General features: G+C 38.2%; 1 protein-coding gene across 7 annotated transcripts in view; it reads right to left on the bottom strand.

The window, feature by feature from the left end:
- The window catches only part of CHD9 (chromodomain helicase DNA binding protein 9), a 274510-nt gene that overhangs the window by 30732 nt on the left and 226148 nt on the right, over nucleotides 1-17630 (bottom strand). For all 7 annotated transcript variants that reach the window (XM_025370142.1, XM_025370141.1, XM_025370138.1 and 4 more), the window contains 6 exons: nucleotides 11909-12012; nucleotides 11269-11386; nucleotides 9615-9672; nucleotides 5899-5941; nucleotides 4287-4506; nucleotides 144-346 (listed from right to left, as the gene is read on the bottom strand). In XM_025370142.1, coding sequence (XP_025225927.1) covers nucleotides 144-346; nucleotides 4287-4506; nucleotides 5899-5941; nucleotides 9615-9672; nucleotides 11269-11386; nucleotides 11909-12012 — 746 coding nt within the window. The remainder of the gene's footprint in view (nucleotides 1-143; nucleotides 347-4286; nucleotides 4507-5898; nucleotides 5942-9614; nucleotides 9673-11268; nucleotides 11387-11908; nucleotides 12013-17630) is intronic.

Genomic DNA, 17630 nt, shown 5'->3' with positions numbered 1-17630 from the left:
TTTACAATTCTAAAAAATTATTGACAAGTTGAATTAGATAGTATTGAAATTTCACATAAAAGAGACAAATTGGAAATTTCTGAATTTTAGTGATTTTTGCTTCTTTGACCGAAATAAGGAAAAAAAAGAAATTTTATACATACCTTCTTTGGAAGGAAGACGACAAACCCTCCGACACATGGACATGAATGCATACAAATATTTTTCCAAACTATCATCAGTTTTCTTATGTAGCCTAGCCATAGCTCTAAATTTTGTCCAATCAAACTGGCCTCTGTCAGGGTCAAAAACGACTCCAAATGTAGATACAACCCTATAAAAGTCAGCTTCTTCTCTTCTTGTCCATCTGTTTTGAGTCAGATTAAAACAAAAACCACACTGGTCACTAAAATTAATATTAATACTAAATATAATTACTATAATACAAACTTAAAACATTTCAAGTACCTAACACTATAGGATTAAATACAAGATTGCTGCCTTGTAAAACATTTTAAAATGCTAGTTAACTCATCTATCCAGCCATACGTTTTTTAAAAAAATTTACTTTTAATGGGCCGGGAGCAGTGGCTCACGCTTGTAATCCCAGCACTTTGGGAGGCTGAGGCAGGCAGATCACGAGGTCACGAGATCGAGACCATCCTGGCTAACACGGTGAAACCTCGTCTCTACTAAAAATACAAAAATAAAATTAGCTGGGCCTGGTGGTCAGCACCTGTAGTCCCAGCTACTTGGGAGGCTGAGGCAGGAGAATGGCGTGAACCCAGGAGGCGGAGCTTGCAGTGACATGAGATTACGCCACTGCACTCCAGCCTGGGCAACAGAGCGAGACTCTGTCTCAAAAAAAAAAAAAAAAGAAAAACAACCACTTTTAATAGTTAAGGATGTGTGCCTGTGACACAGCCTCAGGAGGTCCTGATTACATGTGTCCCCAACGTACTTTTAAAAGTATACACTATTCCTTCAGACAATAACAGTGTTTTGCATTTTTACTATGTGAGAAAATAAGCACAGGATACAAAATCATATAAGATGACACTGCCCTTCAGGAAAAAGATAAAATCAAACACATTTATAGTATAAGGTAATGGCTTATATTTGTATGAGTTAAAGAAACCAAAATTTTCAGGAGAGCACAGAAGATAGAAGGATTAGTTCAGACTTGACAATCAAGAAAGGCATCACAGAGTAAGACGCATTTCAGATGGGACAAGGCGAAGGTTAGGGAAAGCTAGGAAGAAAGCACAGAGTAAGCAAAGAGGGAGTGCTCCATATTGTAGGGGAAGGATGAGTATTCCAGATTGACAAGGATATGGCTTATATTGGGGACAAAGCCAGATAGGGTTTGGGTCAGATTATGAAATGCCCTAAATGCCTGGGTAAAAGTAATCTCTTTCAGTTGAAAGCTCCTGATGCTTTGAAATGGTAATATTATCATCATGCACCACAGATCTGCAAACCTCAGTGCATGTGTAGAACCCTGTCCTTGCTTAACTCACAGGATTGTTGTGTAAATGAGAAAAAACATATTGGAAAGACCTTTGAAAAATGTGAATGGGCCATTTTTATCATAGTGATACATTAAGAAGATTAATGTAATTATGATGTAAAAATAGTTAGCTTGGGAAACCCAAGTCATTCAATCTGCGTAATAAGAATAAAAATGGGAAAAATGATTAATTGAAAGACTACACAGGACAAAAAATATGACAGAGTGCCCACTCCCAAGAAGATACAATTGAGAAAGACATAGAAAGGAAGAGTTGAATTTCATTACAGTATCTTTTATTATTGTGACAAACAAGTAGTTTACTTAGATGAGTTGCTATGTGAGTACAAAAAATAGAATACTGTGAGCTAGACTGGTTTAAAAAATTAATAGAAGAGGCTGGGTGCAGTGGCTCATGCCTGTAATCCCAGCACTTTGGGAGGCTGAGGCAGACGGACCACTTGAGGTCAGGAGTTCAAGACAAGCCTGGCCAACATGGTGAAACCCAGTCTCTACTAAATATACAAAAATTAGCGAGGCATAGTGATGCACACCTGTAGTCTCAGCCACTCTGGAGGCTGAGGCAGGAGAATCGCTTGAACCCCGGAGGCAGAGGCTGCAGTGAGCCACGATTGTGCCACTTTACTCCAGCCTGGGTGACGGAGGGAGACTCCGTCTCAAGAAAAAAAAAAATTATTCGAGGAAATGGGCCATACAATGAGCTCTGAAGGATGGGCTAGGTGTGAAATAAACAGGTAGAAAGGGTGTTCCAGGTGACAGAAACAATATAGGCTAGGGTATGAAGTCAAGAATAAGTAGGGCACTCTGGCTGAGGGAAAAGAAGTGGATAAAGTTAGAAATGCATATTAAAACCAAAAATGAAGAGACCTTCAAACTTAGGCTTAAGAACTTAACACTTTTTACCTATACTAAATAAGGAGCCATCGAATATTATGATAAAACTAATATTTTAGGAAGATTAATCCCAATTCAACAGATGGAGGGAAAATCTGTAGTAGATTAAAGACGGTCACAAATGCTTTGCCACTCTTCCCATTAACAGGTAGAATCTATTTCCCTTTTCCCTAAATCTGGGCTGGCCTTGTGGCTTTTTCTGACCAACAGAGGGTGGCAAAAATGACATTTTGTAACTACTGAGACTGGGTCATAAGAAATCTGCAGCTTCTGCCTTTCTACTTGGAATAGTCCCTCTCGGGATCTGAGCTCCCAGCTGGCAGCTAGCACCAACTGTTAAGTCGTATGAGTGAGGCTACTGTGGCTCTTTGGCTCTTCTAGGTATCTCAGAAACCCAGCCAACAGCATACAATGCAGAAGCAGCACCTGAGTCAACTCACAGAATTGGGAGAAATAAAAAATTAATGCTGTTTTAAAGCATTGTGTTTTGGGGTAGTTTGTTATGCAACAATAGATACCAACAACAGTTCATTTACAGAGTCAGTAGTATTTGAAAATTATGACTAAGATAACTAAAATCTTAAGTGTCAGACTAAATTTTAAGTATGATCAATGTGCTACAAATGAAACAACAAATGAACAATTTATCAAAAGAACAATATATCTTCCAGAGAACATCCAAGGACACGGGTAACAAGGAAGTCAGGTTATGCCAAAGATAGCTATTCTTTCCCATGTACTCTATTCAAGAAGTTAAAGCTTGTGGAATGAGAGAAGTTTGCCTGTCTTTTTAACAAGGTCGCTTGCAATTTGTTCCCTTTGACTTCAGTAGTTCCAAGGATTTGCTTCTGAATAAAGGAATGTATGCTTTCCATACATTTTTATATTTCATAAAAGTCTGGATATAAAATATAAAATACGATAGAATGGAATTTAATTAACATAAACTTTTGTTCTACTGATAATTCTTTTCTTTTTTTTTTTTTTTGAGATGGTCTCACTCTGTCACTCAGGCTGGAGTTCAGTGGTGTGGTATCAGCTCACTGCAACCTCTGTCTCCTGGGTTCAAGCGATTCTCATGCCTCAGCCTCCTAAGTAGCTGGGATTAAAGGTGCGCACCACCACACCTGGCTAATTTTTGTATTTTTAGTAGAGATGGGGTTTTGCCATGTTAGCCAGGCTGGTCTCGAACTCCTGGCCTCAAGCAATTCACCCACCTCGGCCTCCCAAAGTGCTGGGATTACAGGTGTGAGCCATGGCGCCCGGCCAATGATTTGATTCATGAGTTTGCTCTACACTTTCACTTGTTTCTGCTTTTTGAGACAGTCTTGCTCTGTCACTTAGGCTGCAATGCAGTGGCACAATCACGTGTCACTGCAGCACAGACCTTCCGGGCTCAAGTGATACTCCCACTTTAGTCTCTTGAGTGGCTGGGACCACAGGCATGCGCCACCACACCTGGCTAATTTTTGCATTTTTTGTAGAGATGGGGGTCTCGCTTTGTTGCCGGGGCTGGTCTGGAACTCCTGAGCTCAAGCAATCTTCCCACCTCGGCCTCCCAAAGTGCTGGGATTATAGGCATTAGCCACTGTGCCCAGTTATTTATTTATTTTTTAAATACCTCAGTGTTCCTAAACATGACAAAAAATGATTAAAGTATGGTTAGTTAACTATAAAACACAATAATCTTTGTAAATTTTTACCACACTTATACATATATAAATGTGTTAGTATATATGTGTGTACGTGCACAAGGTATTTTGCTTTGACCAACATTCTATGTATGTTTTCCACAAAGCGTGATAATTGTACCCAGACAGGCTTTGGAATGGACAGCTATATTTACACACAATGCATTAAAAATTTAGTGTTATTGTCTTACCTTTGCTGTCTTTCTATCTTGGCTGCCATTTTAGGATTAAGAGTGGCTTCCTCATAAATAGGCTGCATTACACTGGTAGGCACCGAGAAAGTTGGTTGTATCTGTTGAATTTGTCTGTTTTTATTAGTACGCTGGTATGCAGTGATGAGACGCCTCAAACGTGTGGTTAAAGCTGACTGAGTAGGCCAATATACTTTATCACCCTCCATCAGTTGACCATCTATAGTTAAATAAGTAATAGTAACTAAACAGATACTGTATGAAGCTCACAAAAGTAGCAACTTTACTTTAAAAATTTTTAATTCAATCTATGTGGGAAAAAAAAACCACATTTCTCATCATAAAAGCTTCTTTTAACAATAGCTATAGGAAACATTACAACAAACTTTAAGAGCAGTTCAAAGTAGGTAGAATACAGTGGAATAAAGAGTTGCACAGCAAATACAACTCTTGCATGTCTAGTATATATCACACTGGCTGGCAAATATTCAAGGCTTTAACTTAAATAAACTAAAAGCCAAAGTGAATCCATGAGACACTGAATATTGCAAACGTTTCTCATGGAAGCCTTCTGTATTAAGTTTATCTCAGTTTAATTAGAATCAAAATATTTTAAGTCATTGGGAAGAAACATTTTTAAAATTCAAGATGACAACAATGTAACTTTTAAGTTTTAAGTTTTATCCACCTAGTAAGTGTAGGCTCTAATGCTCTATTTCCAAGGTGTAATAGTATAATTATCTATACCATAATCAAGCTGTAATCATTCATACTAAGCAAAAACTACTTTTTCTTTTTCTTTCTTTCTTTTTTTTTTTTTTTTAAAGACGCAGTCTCGCTCTGTCGCCCAGGCTGCGGTGCAGTGGCCGGATCTCAGCTCACTGCAAGCTCCGCCTCCCGGGTTTATGCCATTCTCCTGCCTCAGCCTTCCGAGTAGCTGGGACTACAGGCACCCGCCACCTCGCCCGGCTAGTTTTTTGTATTTTTTAGTAGAGACAGGGTTTCACCGTGTTAGCCAGGATGGTCTCGATCTCCTGACCTCGTGATCCGCCCGTCTCGGCCTCCCAAAGTGCTGGGATTACAGGCTTGAGCCACCGCGCCCAGCCAAAATCTACTTTTTCATTCCTAGTTGAACTATGGCAGGGTGAGGCACTGTTCCTCTGGAATGCTGGTGGGAGTGAGTGTACTCTTGTGACAGTGCATTTCTATCTTGATATCAGATGGAAGTAGAAGCAAGACCTGGCACAGAAAGGCTTTGTAGAAACTAGGTGATAAAGAATGACTCTTAATGTCATACAATGAAAAAGAAGTTGAATATATTATTGGATCAACACTTTAATGATGAAATCTCACATACAAGTTTATCAAGTCATAATGTCATCAAAACCTATACTCTATAAAAGCTCAGTGAGTCACTGCCTAAAGATTTTATAACAACTAAAAGTACTGTTAAATTCCCAGTCAACTAGTATGTCCTATAATGATTACAACTGCAGTCAATAAAAATGTTTATATGTGAAACATTATAAAAGTGTAATAGTTTATTGATCTCATAGTATGATTAGAATATGAATTTACAATAATACTAAGTATAGAAGTAAGTGCAATTTACCTCCATCTGCTATAACAAGATCTCCTGGTGAGGAAACATCATCCTTTTAAAAGAAAATAGAAACTTGTCACAGGGTAATTGGGTCAAGAGATACATAAAAAAAGGAAAGAGAATCAAACTTCTTTGTAATAGCTGTTTTTTCCCCAATGGAATGTTAAATAATTAATTTAGCAAAAATAAAACTTTTAATTGCTTATTCTCCGTTTTCATCCTTTCACACTTCTCTATTGCTTTTGACAATTAGACATTTACTAAAAGTATTTCCTTTTCTATGATTACTGTTAAGCTAGTTTCTTTTCCTCCAAACTTCCTCTGTGAGTATGCCCTAGGTTTTATTGCTAAGTGCGTTTTTTTCCCCTTTCTTATACCAACTGTTAGATAACTTACTCATTTTCATATCTGGTTATTAGGTAAGCTACAAATCTTTTCCTTTTCAGCCTTAAGCAGTTTGCTTGTGCTGTAGATCCAGTTTTTGTCAACAAAGCATCTTTAATTAGCTATTCCAGTATTACCTTATATTCATAACTTTAGCAATTTTATATCAATGACTACTAGTTTCTATTGTTGTTTTAAAAAAGCCTGAAGTTTAGAATCATAATTCCCTTGTAGGTTTCTCTTTTCCTCTGGTTGCTTTTAATATCTTCTCTTTGTTTGGTATATCTTCAATTTCACTGTTATGTTTCTTGGAATGGACTTAGTTTTATTTATCCTGCTAAGACTTACTGTATTTCTTGAAACTGAGGAGTCATGTATTCATAACATCTGAAAAATTCTCAGCTGCTATGGTGCTTCTTATTCTCTTTAGTCTCTCCTTCTGGAATACCTATTCGATACATGCCAGACATTATCATGCTATCCTCCTTGTTTCTAAATTTTTTAATACATATTCCACTGTGTTGGTTATTGATTTCAGTCTCTTTGCTCCAAATTTATTGCCTTTCATATTTTTCTTTTTTCTTTTTTTTTTTTTTTTCTGAGACAGGGTCTCACTCTGTTGTCCAGGCTGGAGTGCAGTGGCATGAACACACCTCACTGCAGCCTCAACCTTTCGGGCTCAGGCGATCCTCCTGCTTCAGCCTCCTGAGTAGTTGGGACTACAAGCAAGTGTTATCTTTTTTATTTTTTGTAGGGAAGCAGTCTCACTATGTTGCCCAGGCTGGCCCTCAACTTCTGGGCTTAAGCAATCTCTGTTCCTTTGCCTCCCCAAAGTGCTGGATTACAGGAGTGAGCCACTGCATCCAGCTCCTCTCATACTTTTTTTTTTTACCTGCTCAAAGAAAATGGTTAAATAGCTCTTTAAATAGTTTTTCCTCTGTCAGTCAGCATGATATAAAGCTTTGTTAGTAAAGCAAACTGGAGAGACACTGTAGGAGGAAAAGGGTTTTCCGTCCTAATTCTGGTGAGCACTTCCATTGCTTAGTTCCCATAGCAAGGCCACTTCCCCAATGCCCAGCCCCCACAATTTGAGCAGTTTCTTTTCTCTGAGACAGGTCTCCCTCTATCACCCAAGAGTGCAGTGGCATAATCTCGGCTCACTGCAACCTCTGCCTCCTGGATTCAAGTGATTCTCCTGCCTCAGCCTCCCAAGTGACTGGGATTACAGGCGCACGCCACCACACCTGGCTAAGTTTTGTATATTTAGTAGAGATGGGGTTTCACCATGTTGGCCAGGCTGGTCTTGAACTCCTGACCTCAAATGATCCACCCACCTTGGCCTCCCAAAGTGCTGGGATTACAGGCATGAGCCACTGTGCCTGGTCAATTGGAGCAGTTTCTTTAGCACCCTTAGCAGCTTTTCCCAGCAACCTCCCTCTTGAGTGGTATTGTGAGCAGAGTGCTTCCAGTGAGACACTTTCCCAGGAAAATCTTCCTTGGCAACCTTACAGGGCAGATTTACAGGCAGTTTCAAAGGGTAGCTTTTTGGCAACTTTTCTGCCATCCAGTGAGACATGGCCATATCCTCCTACCAAAGTCTGGATCTTGGCCCTGATAGGGATGGGACTCTTCCATGGGAGCTTTATCTGAGTCCTAGGAGTGGTAGATGCTGCTTTTATATGCTATTCCTATATTCTTTAGTCTTTACTTTTTACTAATCTATCACTGTATTATAATAATTCTTTACATTATACATTCCCTGTTCAAATGACTATTTGGGTTATCTCTCCTGATTGGTCCAGACAAATCCATTATGCTATACTGGATAATTTCTTCACATCTGTTTTCCAAATCATTTCTCCCTTCATGAACTGTGTCTAATCTGCTTTTCCAGGAGAATGTTTAATCTGTTTGTTGAGTTTTACATATCAATAAATGTATTTTCCACGTTTTTCTTTCTCTCTCTTTTTTAAGAGATGGGGTCCCATTATATTGCTCGGGTTGGTCTTGAACTCCTGGACTCAAGTGATCCTCCCGCCTTGCCCTCCAAAGTGCTGGGATTACAGGCATGAGCCACATTGCACTCAGCCTTTTCCCACTTTTAAAGTTAAATATCATCTTTTTCACATCTTCTTAGTGTTTTAAAATCATATCTTGTCTTTTGTTCCTGGTTCTTTCTTTAATGTCTTTAATCATTTAAAAATTTACTTTAAAAAATTTCAATAGGATTTTTTTTTTAAATTTCAATAGATATATCAGAAGTTCTCAGGGGTCTAATCTTATTCTTTATTGCATGCTAACATTCACTCATGGTACATGGTTTCTCAATTATTTTTAAACTTGGGGTTTTTACTTCATTTTATGGAGGGCTTCATCTTTGGAACTCTTGCATAGTCTGGGTTGAACTGTTTCTTCCAGGTGCTTTTTGTTTTTACCTGGCACCCTAGATATATTACCAGTCAAGGACTGATCCTTTTTTATATTATACTGAGGGCTCTTGGACCACACAGATAAAGTAAAAGACAAACCATGAACTCAAGAGAAGGTGGGTCTACGGTTACAAATTCTCAAGGGAAACAATAATTTTCTTACCCAAAGTCCATGATGAGATAAATTTCCTTGTTATTTCTCTGTGCTGTTAGTCAGTAATTACTGGCCTTTGAGACTCCTGACCTTATACAGGATTTCGGTTCTCATTGTCCACACACTGAAGCAAGCCTTGTCTCATGCCCTCATCAAAGCCCCTTAGCTACCAAGTCCAGCAAATCCTACCTGATAGTTTTAGCGTCATTTAGCCTTCTACCACATTCTCATCAATATTAGACATTCTTTGTCTCTTATAACATCCTTTTTCCCACTCTACAGATTATTTTCTGTACTTTCATCTTCTTCTTTCTTTTGACATTCTACAAACAGAGTACTGAGAACTATGCTTTGGCTACTCAAAAGTCCTTGATGCTCTACCCTCTATCTCAAAACTCTTCATGTACGTATAGTTTCTAACTCTTGCAGTATATATTTAGTATCTAGTTCTCACTCTCCTTTGGGATTTTGCTCTTGGACACTGTGTTTCTCAGCTCTAAGAAGTAGAGCAGGTGGGCAAGCCCCATTCCATCCACATGTCCAAGCCAGTCCCCATCTTGTCTAGAAGGGGAGATCAGGTGAATTCTGAGTGATTATTTGGGATGTTTGTCAACCCCAGTTGATCACTTACTTAGCTAATCTGAGGAACAGAAGAATTATGTATAACAAAAACAAAAAATAATACAAAAGAAAAAGCAAACACAAGAAACCAAAGAATATCTAAAATTGAGGATTTAAAAATATAATCCAACGCATACCTCTATATCATCTTTAAAGATGGCTGGGGCGGGTTTGTATTCTGGATCTTCCACATCCCTGTTAAAATACAATCAAATGCTGTAATTACTGTAATGGACTTAAGAGTTCACTTGATAGGACAAACAAAGTCTTGTTGGAGGGTTTTAGTTTGTTTTAAAGGTCAGACTGACATCTCTTCTCTAGCCAGAAGACTCCAAGACACAGCAGGAAGGCTGTTATATAGCAAATAGGGAGAAAGCTAGCTCTAATGTCCCCTTACTCACAAGTTCACTTTTATTTTTATTTTTTTGAGATGGAGTTTCGCTCTTGTCGCCCAGGCTGGAGTGCGGTGGCACCTCTCAGTTTACTGCAACCTCCGCCTCCCGGGTTCAAGAGATTCTCGTGTCTCAGCCTCCCGAGTAGCTGGGACTACCAGTGCACATCACCATACCTGGCTAATTTTGTATCTTTAGTAGAGGCGGGGTTTCACCATGTTGGCCAGGCTGGTCTCGAACTCCTGACCTCAAGTGATCCACCTGCCTTGGCCTCCCAAAGTGCTGGGATTACAGGCATGAGCAAGTGCACCCGGCCGCAAGTTCGCTTTTAAATGTGTTTTTATTAACCTCAACATGCATCCTACTTTTCTCTTTGGGTAAGAAAAGACAGATTACATAAGGCCTTAAAACAGGTATAGCCTTTCGTATGTGTGGGTTTCATATCTATAAATTCAACCAATTGCAGGTTGAAAACACACGAAAAAAGCTGGTCATGATGGCTCACACCTATAACCTCAGCACTCTGGGAAGCCAAGGCTAAGGTGGGAGATCACTTGAGCCCAGCAGTTGAAGACCAGCATGGGCAACACAGGGAGAACTCATCTTTACAAAAAATAAAGTAGAAGAAAATTAGCTGGGCATGATGGCATGTGCCTGTGGTCCCACTCAGGAGACTACGTGGGAAGATCACTAGAGCCCGGGAGGTCAAGGCTGCAGTGACACATCATTGTGCCATTGCATTCCAGCCTGGATGACAGAGCAAGACCCTGTCTCAAGAAAATATTTGGAAAAATATGGCATCTGTACTGAACATGTACAGACTTTTCTTGTCATTATTCCTTCAACAATTCGGTACAGCAACAATTTACATAGCATATAGCATATATAATGTACTAGGAATTATAAGTAATCTAAAGATAGTTTAAAGCATACAGGAGAATGTGCACAGGTTAAATGCAAATCCTATGCAATTTTATATATAGGACTAGCATCCTTGGATTTTGGTATCTGCAGGGTGTCCTGGATACCAAAATCCCCCACGGATATTGAGGGATGACTATGTAATAAACGTCATCATGTGTCTCATCAACTATAACATTCTTGCCTTTTTCTCCCCTCTATGCCCCTAGAAGTTTATGAACTCAGTGGCCATGATATACCTATTAAAATGAAAAATATGAAAAACTCATCTAAAGAATGGGTGTGGTGCATGGCCAACCTCTTCCTCGATCACATTCTGTTAGGTAAGTGCTAACCTATTAGTGTATCTTTAGCTCTTTCAGATTGTAAACTCCAATTCCCTTACTGCTACATCATTTAAAGATAAATAGTGTGACACAGAATATACTGATATTGAATAGAGGCATATAGAAAATTCATGACTCTGAAACACACATACCCATCCATATAATCATTTGCTCTCTGTTCAGCAGCAACTGCTTTGTCATCAGGTTTTCCCACTCTTTCCAAGAAGCATAATGCTGGGTCTGCTCGAATAGTGTTATATTTTTCATATCCTGAAAACATCACCAATTACAAAAGTAAAAAAAGATAAAAAGAAGAAAGGTGTATACATATAAGCATTCCTCGTTATTTACAGTGGATGATATTTCTGGACTAAAGGGATATTAAAATGATATAAGTTAAGTATGTTTTCCAGAAATTATCACAAACATTAAATGATCTGGTAATAGATATCTACTAAATTAAAATTTCAGTTACATTTATCAGTTAATATGAAAAATAGGATAAACTGTATTATACACACACACAAACACACAAACATATCTCACATAAGAACTCTTCCTGAGAGAGGAAGTTGTCTTAGATTTACATCCAGGAAGGGTAGGTTACACACGCCACCCTCCCAGGAGGAAATGTGATGACTGACATAGTCTGGTAGTGTATGCTTTTAATTCTGTATATATAACATAGGTGTTACTGGAATAAAGCTGTTTAAGTGAAAATCAATGAACTGAGAACTGACAGAATTGCCTTATACATGGAAAGGGATACCACCTACCTTACTTCTTACTTACCATGTTTAAAAACTCCAATAAGGAGTGACTTATCAGCATCAAAATCCCACCACTCAGCAGGAACTTCTGAGTGGTCTGGTTCTGGTACCCAAACATCAATGTCACTGTAAGAAAATCATAATATGGCATTATGAATTACTATAAATGAGTCAAAAAGGAGGTAAAATTTTACCTAGCTTTTAAAGCATTGTGGCTTTCAAGAGAGAGCTTAGGATTTCATTATTTTTTAATCATTCATAATTGCCACCAATTAAAATTACAAAATTGTGCAATAACAAAGATACCATAAAATAAATGAATATTGTTAAGCCCAAGAGAAGAAATAAGTTTCAACAATGCTTACTAAACAATTTTCTTAAATTATCATATCCTTTCACTGATTTTCTTTATTTAGAGACAAAGGGTTCTATTGGAAGTAGAGACTATGTCAGCCAACAACTTGGCAATAATCACCTGGTTCAATTATTTCATTTCGCACGTGAGAAAACTGAGGCCCTAAAAGGGTAAATGAACTGTTTTAGGCTGCAGAGCAAGTAATGTCTCCTCTAGACCACTACTGCTAAGAAAACCATGCTGAAAATGCCCTGTAATAGCAAATTTTTGATTCATAATTTGATTGAAACACTCAAGTGTAGGCCAAGCGCAGTGGCTCATGTCTGTAATACCAACACTTTAGGAGGCAGAGGCGGGTAGATCACTTGAGCCCAGGAGTTCAAGACCAGCCTGGGCAATGTGGCAAAACCCCATCTCCACTAAAAATACAAAAAATTAGCTGGGTGTGGTGGCGCACACCTGTAGTCCCAGCTACTTCGGAGGCTGAGATGGGAAAATCTCCAGAGCCTGGGAAGTTGGGGTTACAGCAAACCAAGATCATGTTGCTGCACTCCAGCCTGGGCCATGGGAGTGAGACCCTGTCTCAAAAAACAAAAAACACTCAAATGCTGTTTTGATGTTGTAAATAAATAATACAACGCCATAAAATCACAAGACTATTAAAAAGTAAAATAATAAACCCATAATGATTTGATTTGGTAGATTGGTTGTTTTTATGAGTAACAACCACAGAACTGGCAATTTTGCAAATATAATTTTCTTATTCTTCGCTCATCACTTGAAATTATTATTTTCCCAGAAAGCTTCAGCAAGTTTTATATATATAACATGTCTAAAAACATGTCATCTATAGAAGGACGGAAATGTTCACTTCTTTACCACAGTGATTCAAGTCATTGTCTTCTTTAGCACAGAATACAGTTAACGTCTGACAATGATTAACAAGTATCAATTTATATACACACAAATATATATTTGTATATATACATACACAAATCTGTGTATATATACACACAGACACACACACACACACACACACTTGCTTGTATTTGACAATGGATAGAGACTGAACAGGATAAATTACTACAAAAAGTTGAATAGTCGAGAACTTCTCTATTTGGTATTCATAAATTACCAATTTTCAAATAACCAGAGATATAAAACAATATAAATTATACAAAGTAGAATTTCATCTGTCTTAACAAAGACCTATAAGAAATGGGGAATTTCCTATTGACAATTAAGTTCTATGGGAAAAGTTAGATTCTAAGTTGGCTGTCTTTGGAAACTCAAATTTTTATATAAAAATAAACGAACAGATGATCAACATGTTCCTAGGACAAGAACCCAATGTGTAATCAAAATATAGGTGAGATAGAAGACACTAGCAGTGAAAAGGAAATACTTACAAATTTTATAAAAAAAGGAAACAAATTTACTTATTTTTCACAAATGTTTTACTAGAATTTTTAACTCAAGAAATATAAGGAAGTGGATGAAGAGATCTTTCTATAGATTCTTAAAGGAATTTGTCAGCACTCGAAATGAACACCTTATTATATCTAATTTTGCTTTAAAACAAAAGGGTCACAATTGACTTCAGTTTAGAAAAATAGAGAAAAAGGAAGAATGATTTTCTTGTGATATGGAAAAAGTTAAAAATAAATGAGAAATACGGTTAAAAGAGATACTTATTTTTGAACAAGTTATTAAGTAGGATTAAACAAAGCATTAGCCCTGAAATATGAAGGAAAGAGGAAAGAACACTGGAAACAGAATCCCAGAGGAGAAAAAAAGTGGGTCAGATAGCTCCCTTTGCCAACCATCAGGTGGCACTCTAAGCTCAAAACATTGTGATTACCATCTGAGGTGGAAGGTTTTCCTGCTTGTAAAGAGAAGGCAATCAGTATATAAAACTCATGGTTCAAATTTAAGTGCCGCATGCACATTAGGTATTGTTGATTTCTGTTTTTAAAGACTAACTTGTGTCATCTCTTGCATAAAGTTTCCTTTAACTTCCCCAGGGTAGATCATTCACTCAAAATATATTTAAACAGCATTCACTACATGCCAATAATGGCAATAATAAAGATAGTCATGCACATGCCCTTGTAAAGAGGGACATGCAATATTGTGTGATGAGTGCTGTGGCAGGGTACTCTGGTTATGTGCCTAACTCAGATTTAAGAGGTCATAAAAGGCTGACTCAATGTCGGCTGAGCAGGAAGAGGGAGAGAATGGAAAAAAGGAGGAAAGAATGTTATAACAAGAATGCAAAGACCTGGAGAGAAGAGTAATTAATCATGGCACATTGGAGAAATATGGATCTAAAATTCAGAAGAGAGACATGGGCTACAGATAGGGATTTAGAAGATATAAGCATAGAAACAAAAATTGAAGCCACAAAGATGAGAACACCCAAGAAGAGTAAGTGACAAGAAGAGAAGGCCTATGTGAAGATTCCTTGAACTCTAAGAGACAGATAGAAAACGAGCCTGAAAAGCAGCAAGCAGAAAGGTAAAAAGAAAAACCACAGGAGAATGGTACCACGGAAGCATTTTAAAAAGAAGGAAGTGGTCAACAAAGGTAAAGTAAGGTAAGCACTATGGTATATCCATTAAATTTGGCGGCAAGAATATCAGTGAACATCTGAAGTGAAGAGGTAGAAGCTGCATTGTGGTAGATTGCACAGTGAATGGGAGGGAAGAAAAAGATAATGAACACCGATGCTTCTTTCTTTTCTTTCTTTTTTTTTTTTTTTTTGGAGACAGTGTCTCATTCTGTCACCCAGGCTGGTGTGCAGTGGTGCAATCACAGCTCACTGCAGCCTTGACCGCTCTAGGCTTATGTGATCCTTCCACCTCTGCCTCCAGAGTAGCTGGGACTACAGGCATACACCACCACAACCAGTCAATTTTTCTACTTTTTGTAGAAACAGGGTTTCGTCATGTTGCCGAGGCTCATCTCAAACTCCCAGGCTCAAATGATCCACTTGCCACGGCCTTCTTAAGTGTTGGGATTACAGGACTGGTCACTGTGAACCCCCTAAAACAAGTTCGGCGGTCAAATCAAGAGAGTAATAATATGGTAGTTTGAAGATATTTTGGGTCCAAAAGCATTAAGTGCTGTGTGCACATAGGGTGTGTATGTGTAAGTTAAGGTGAGGGAGATGTAAACATGTTAAAATCCAAATGAGAAGGAAAAGGGGGGAAATTAATGAAAGAGGAAAAAGAAGGTACAATCCACAGAGAGCAGTCCCTGGGAAAGTTACAAGTGGATCAGATCCAGTCAGGCTAAGGGAAAGAAGCCAATTAGTTGACAAATATTTACTGAGTGTTTCGATGTCCCAGATTCCATACTTACCTTTAAACAGCTTAAATTATATTAAAAGAAGACATACAAATAAATTAACGTAATTTTTAAGTAGTAGTAGGCATTATAAATGAAATAAAAGAAGGTTAAATAGTAGTGAATGACTGGTGGGCTACTTAAGCTGAGATTGGCAGGGAAGGTCTATCTAAGAAGGAAATACTTGAGTTGAGATCCAAATAATTTGAAGGGGCGGTTCTGTGGAAGACCTGGGGAAAGAATACTTGGATCAGGAAGAACAGCATAGAATGAACTTCACAGGTTGGCAAAACACAACCACCACTGTGGCTGGAGCATGGTCGGTGAGAGACACAGTGAAGAAAGTGGGTACAGAGTTATGGAAGCACTTGTAGGTCATATGGAATTTGAATTTTACTCTAAGAGAAATTAGAAACATCTGGAGGGTGTTAAGGAGTGCCAAGACCTGATTTTTGCTTTAGAAATACCACTCTGGCTGCTGTGTGAAGGACAGGCCTAGAGAGGCAAAAGTGGAGGCAAACAGACCAGTTTTATGAGGCCACTGCAAAAGTCTAACTGTGAGATCATGGTGGCTTGGACTAGGGATTTGGCAGAGGAGATAGTGAAAGGTACTGAGATTTGGCATGTATTTTGTCAAGCTAACAGGGAAGAGAGGAATCAAGAATAACAACAGAGCAGTGGGTTGTACATTTACTAGGATGGAGAAGACTTGTACATGGGAAGGAAAAGAGAAAGGACTGAAGACAGGAGATTTGAAAAAGCCAGGGGAAGTAAGATGTTAATTAGTCATTTAAGTGGAAATGTTGGGAGGCAGTTGACTGATGGCTTAAAACTCAAGGAAGAGGTCTGGGAGAAATATGTAAATTTCAGATTTACCTGTTTATAGATCATATTGGGTATGATGAAGCTGCATGAGTTCACCTAAGGAAAAAGGTAAGAGAGCTGAGGACAGAGCTCTTGGTCAATCCAGTATTTAGAGATCTGTTAGAGAAATAAGAGCTAGCAAGAGGGAATGAAAAGGAAACAGTAGTGAGAAAAAGGACAACCAGATGGGTATAGTTAACACAAATGCGCACAGAAGACAGCATCTTATGGAGGACAGAGAGTAAATTTAGAGAGTTGATCACACTGTAGGTCATTAGGGGCTGTGTTAAGAACCATTTTAGTGAGACAGTGAAGAAGGAAGATCCATTGGAATGGGTTAAAGAGAAAATGCAAGATAAAGAAGCAGTAAATATAGGTAACCTTTTTTGTTGTCTGAATCTTTGCTCTGCCATTTTTATCTGGGTAACCTTAGACAAATTTCTTTTTTAAAAAAAATTCTGTATTTCCATAGGTTTTTGTAGAACAGGTGGTATCTGGTTACATAAGTTCTTTAGTGGTGATTCGTGAGATTTTGGTGCACTCATCTCCCGAGCAGTATACACTGCACCTAATTTGTAGTCTTTTATCCCTCACCCCCTTCCCGCCCTTTCCCCCTGAGACCCCAAAGTGCACTGTATTTCTTATGTCTTTGCATCCTCATAGTTTAGCTCCCACTTATAAGAACATATGATGTTTGGTTTTTCTATTCCATATTGGAGAATAATAGTCTCCAATCCCATCCAGGTTGCTGCAAATGCTGTTAATCCATTCCTTTCTATGTAGAATTCCATCTCATATATATATGAGATATATATGTGTGTGTGTGTATATATATGTATGTATGTATATATTCCATCATATGTATATATATCACAGTTTCTTTATCCATTCGTTGATTGATGGGCATTTGGGTTGGTTCCATTTTTTTTGCAATTGCAAATTGTGCTGCTGTAAACACGTGTGAGCAAGTATGTTTTTAATACAATGACTTCTTTTCCTCTGGGTAAATATCCAGTAGTGGGATTGCTGGATCAAATGGTAGTTACACTTTTATTTCTTTAAGGAATCTCCACGCCGTTTTCTATGGTGGTTGTACTAGCTTATATTCCCACCAGAAGTGTAGAAGTGTTTTGTTACTACATCCATACCAACATCTATTATTTTTTTATTTTTTTGA

Source organism: Theropithecus gelada, chromosome 20 (genome assembly GCF_003255815.1).
Source record: "Theropithecus gelada isolate Dixy chromosome 20, Tgel_1.0, whole genome shotgun sequence".
NCBI lineage: Eukaryota > Metazoa > Chordata > Mammalia > Primates > Cercopithecidae > Theropithecus > Theropithecus gelada.
Note: the sequence above shows the minus strand (reverse complement) of the source record. Positions and strands in the feature narration are given on the sequence as shown.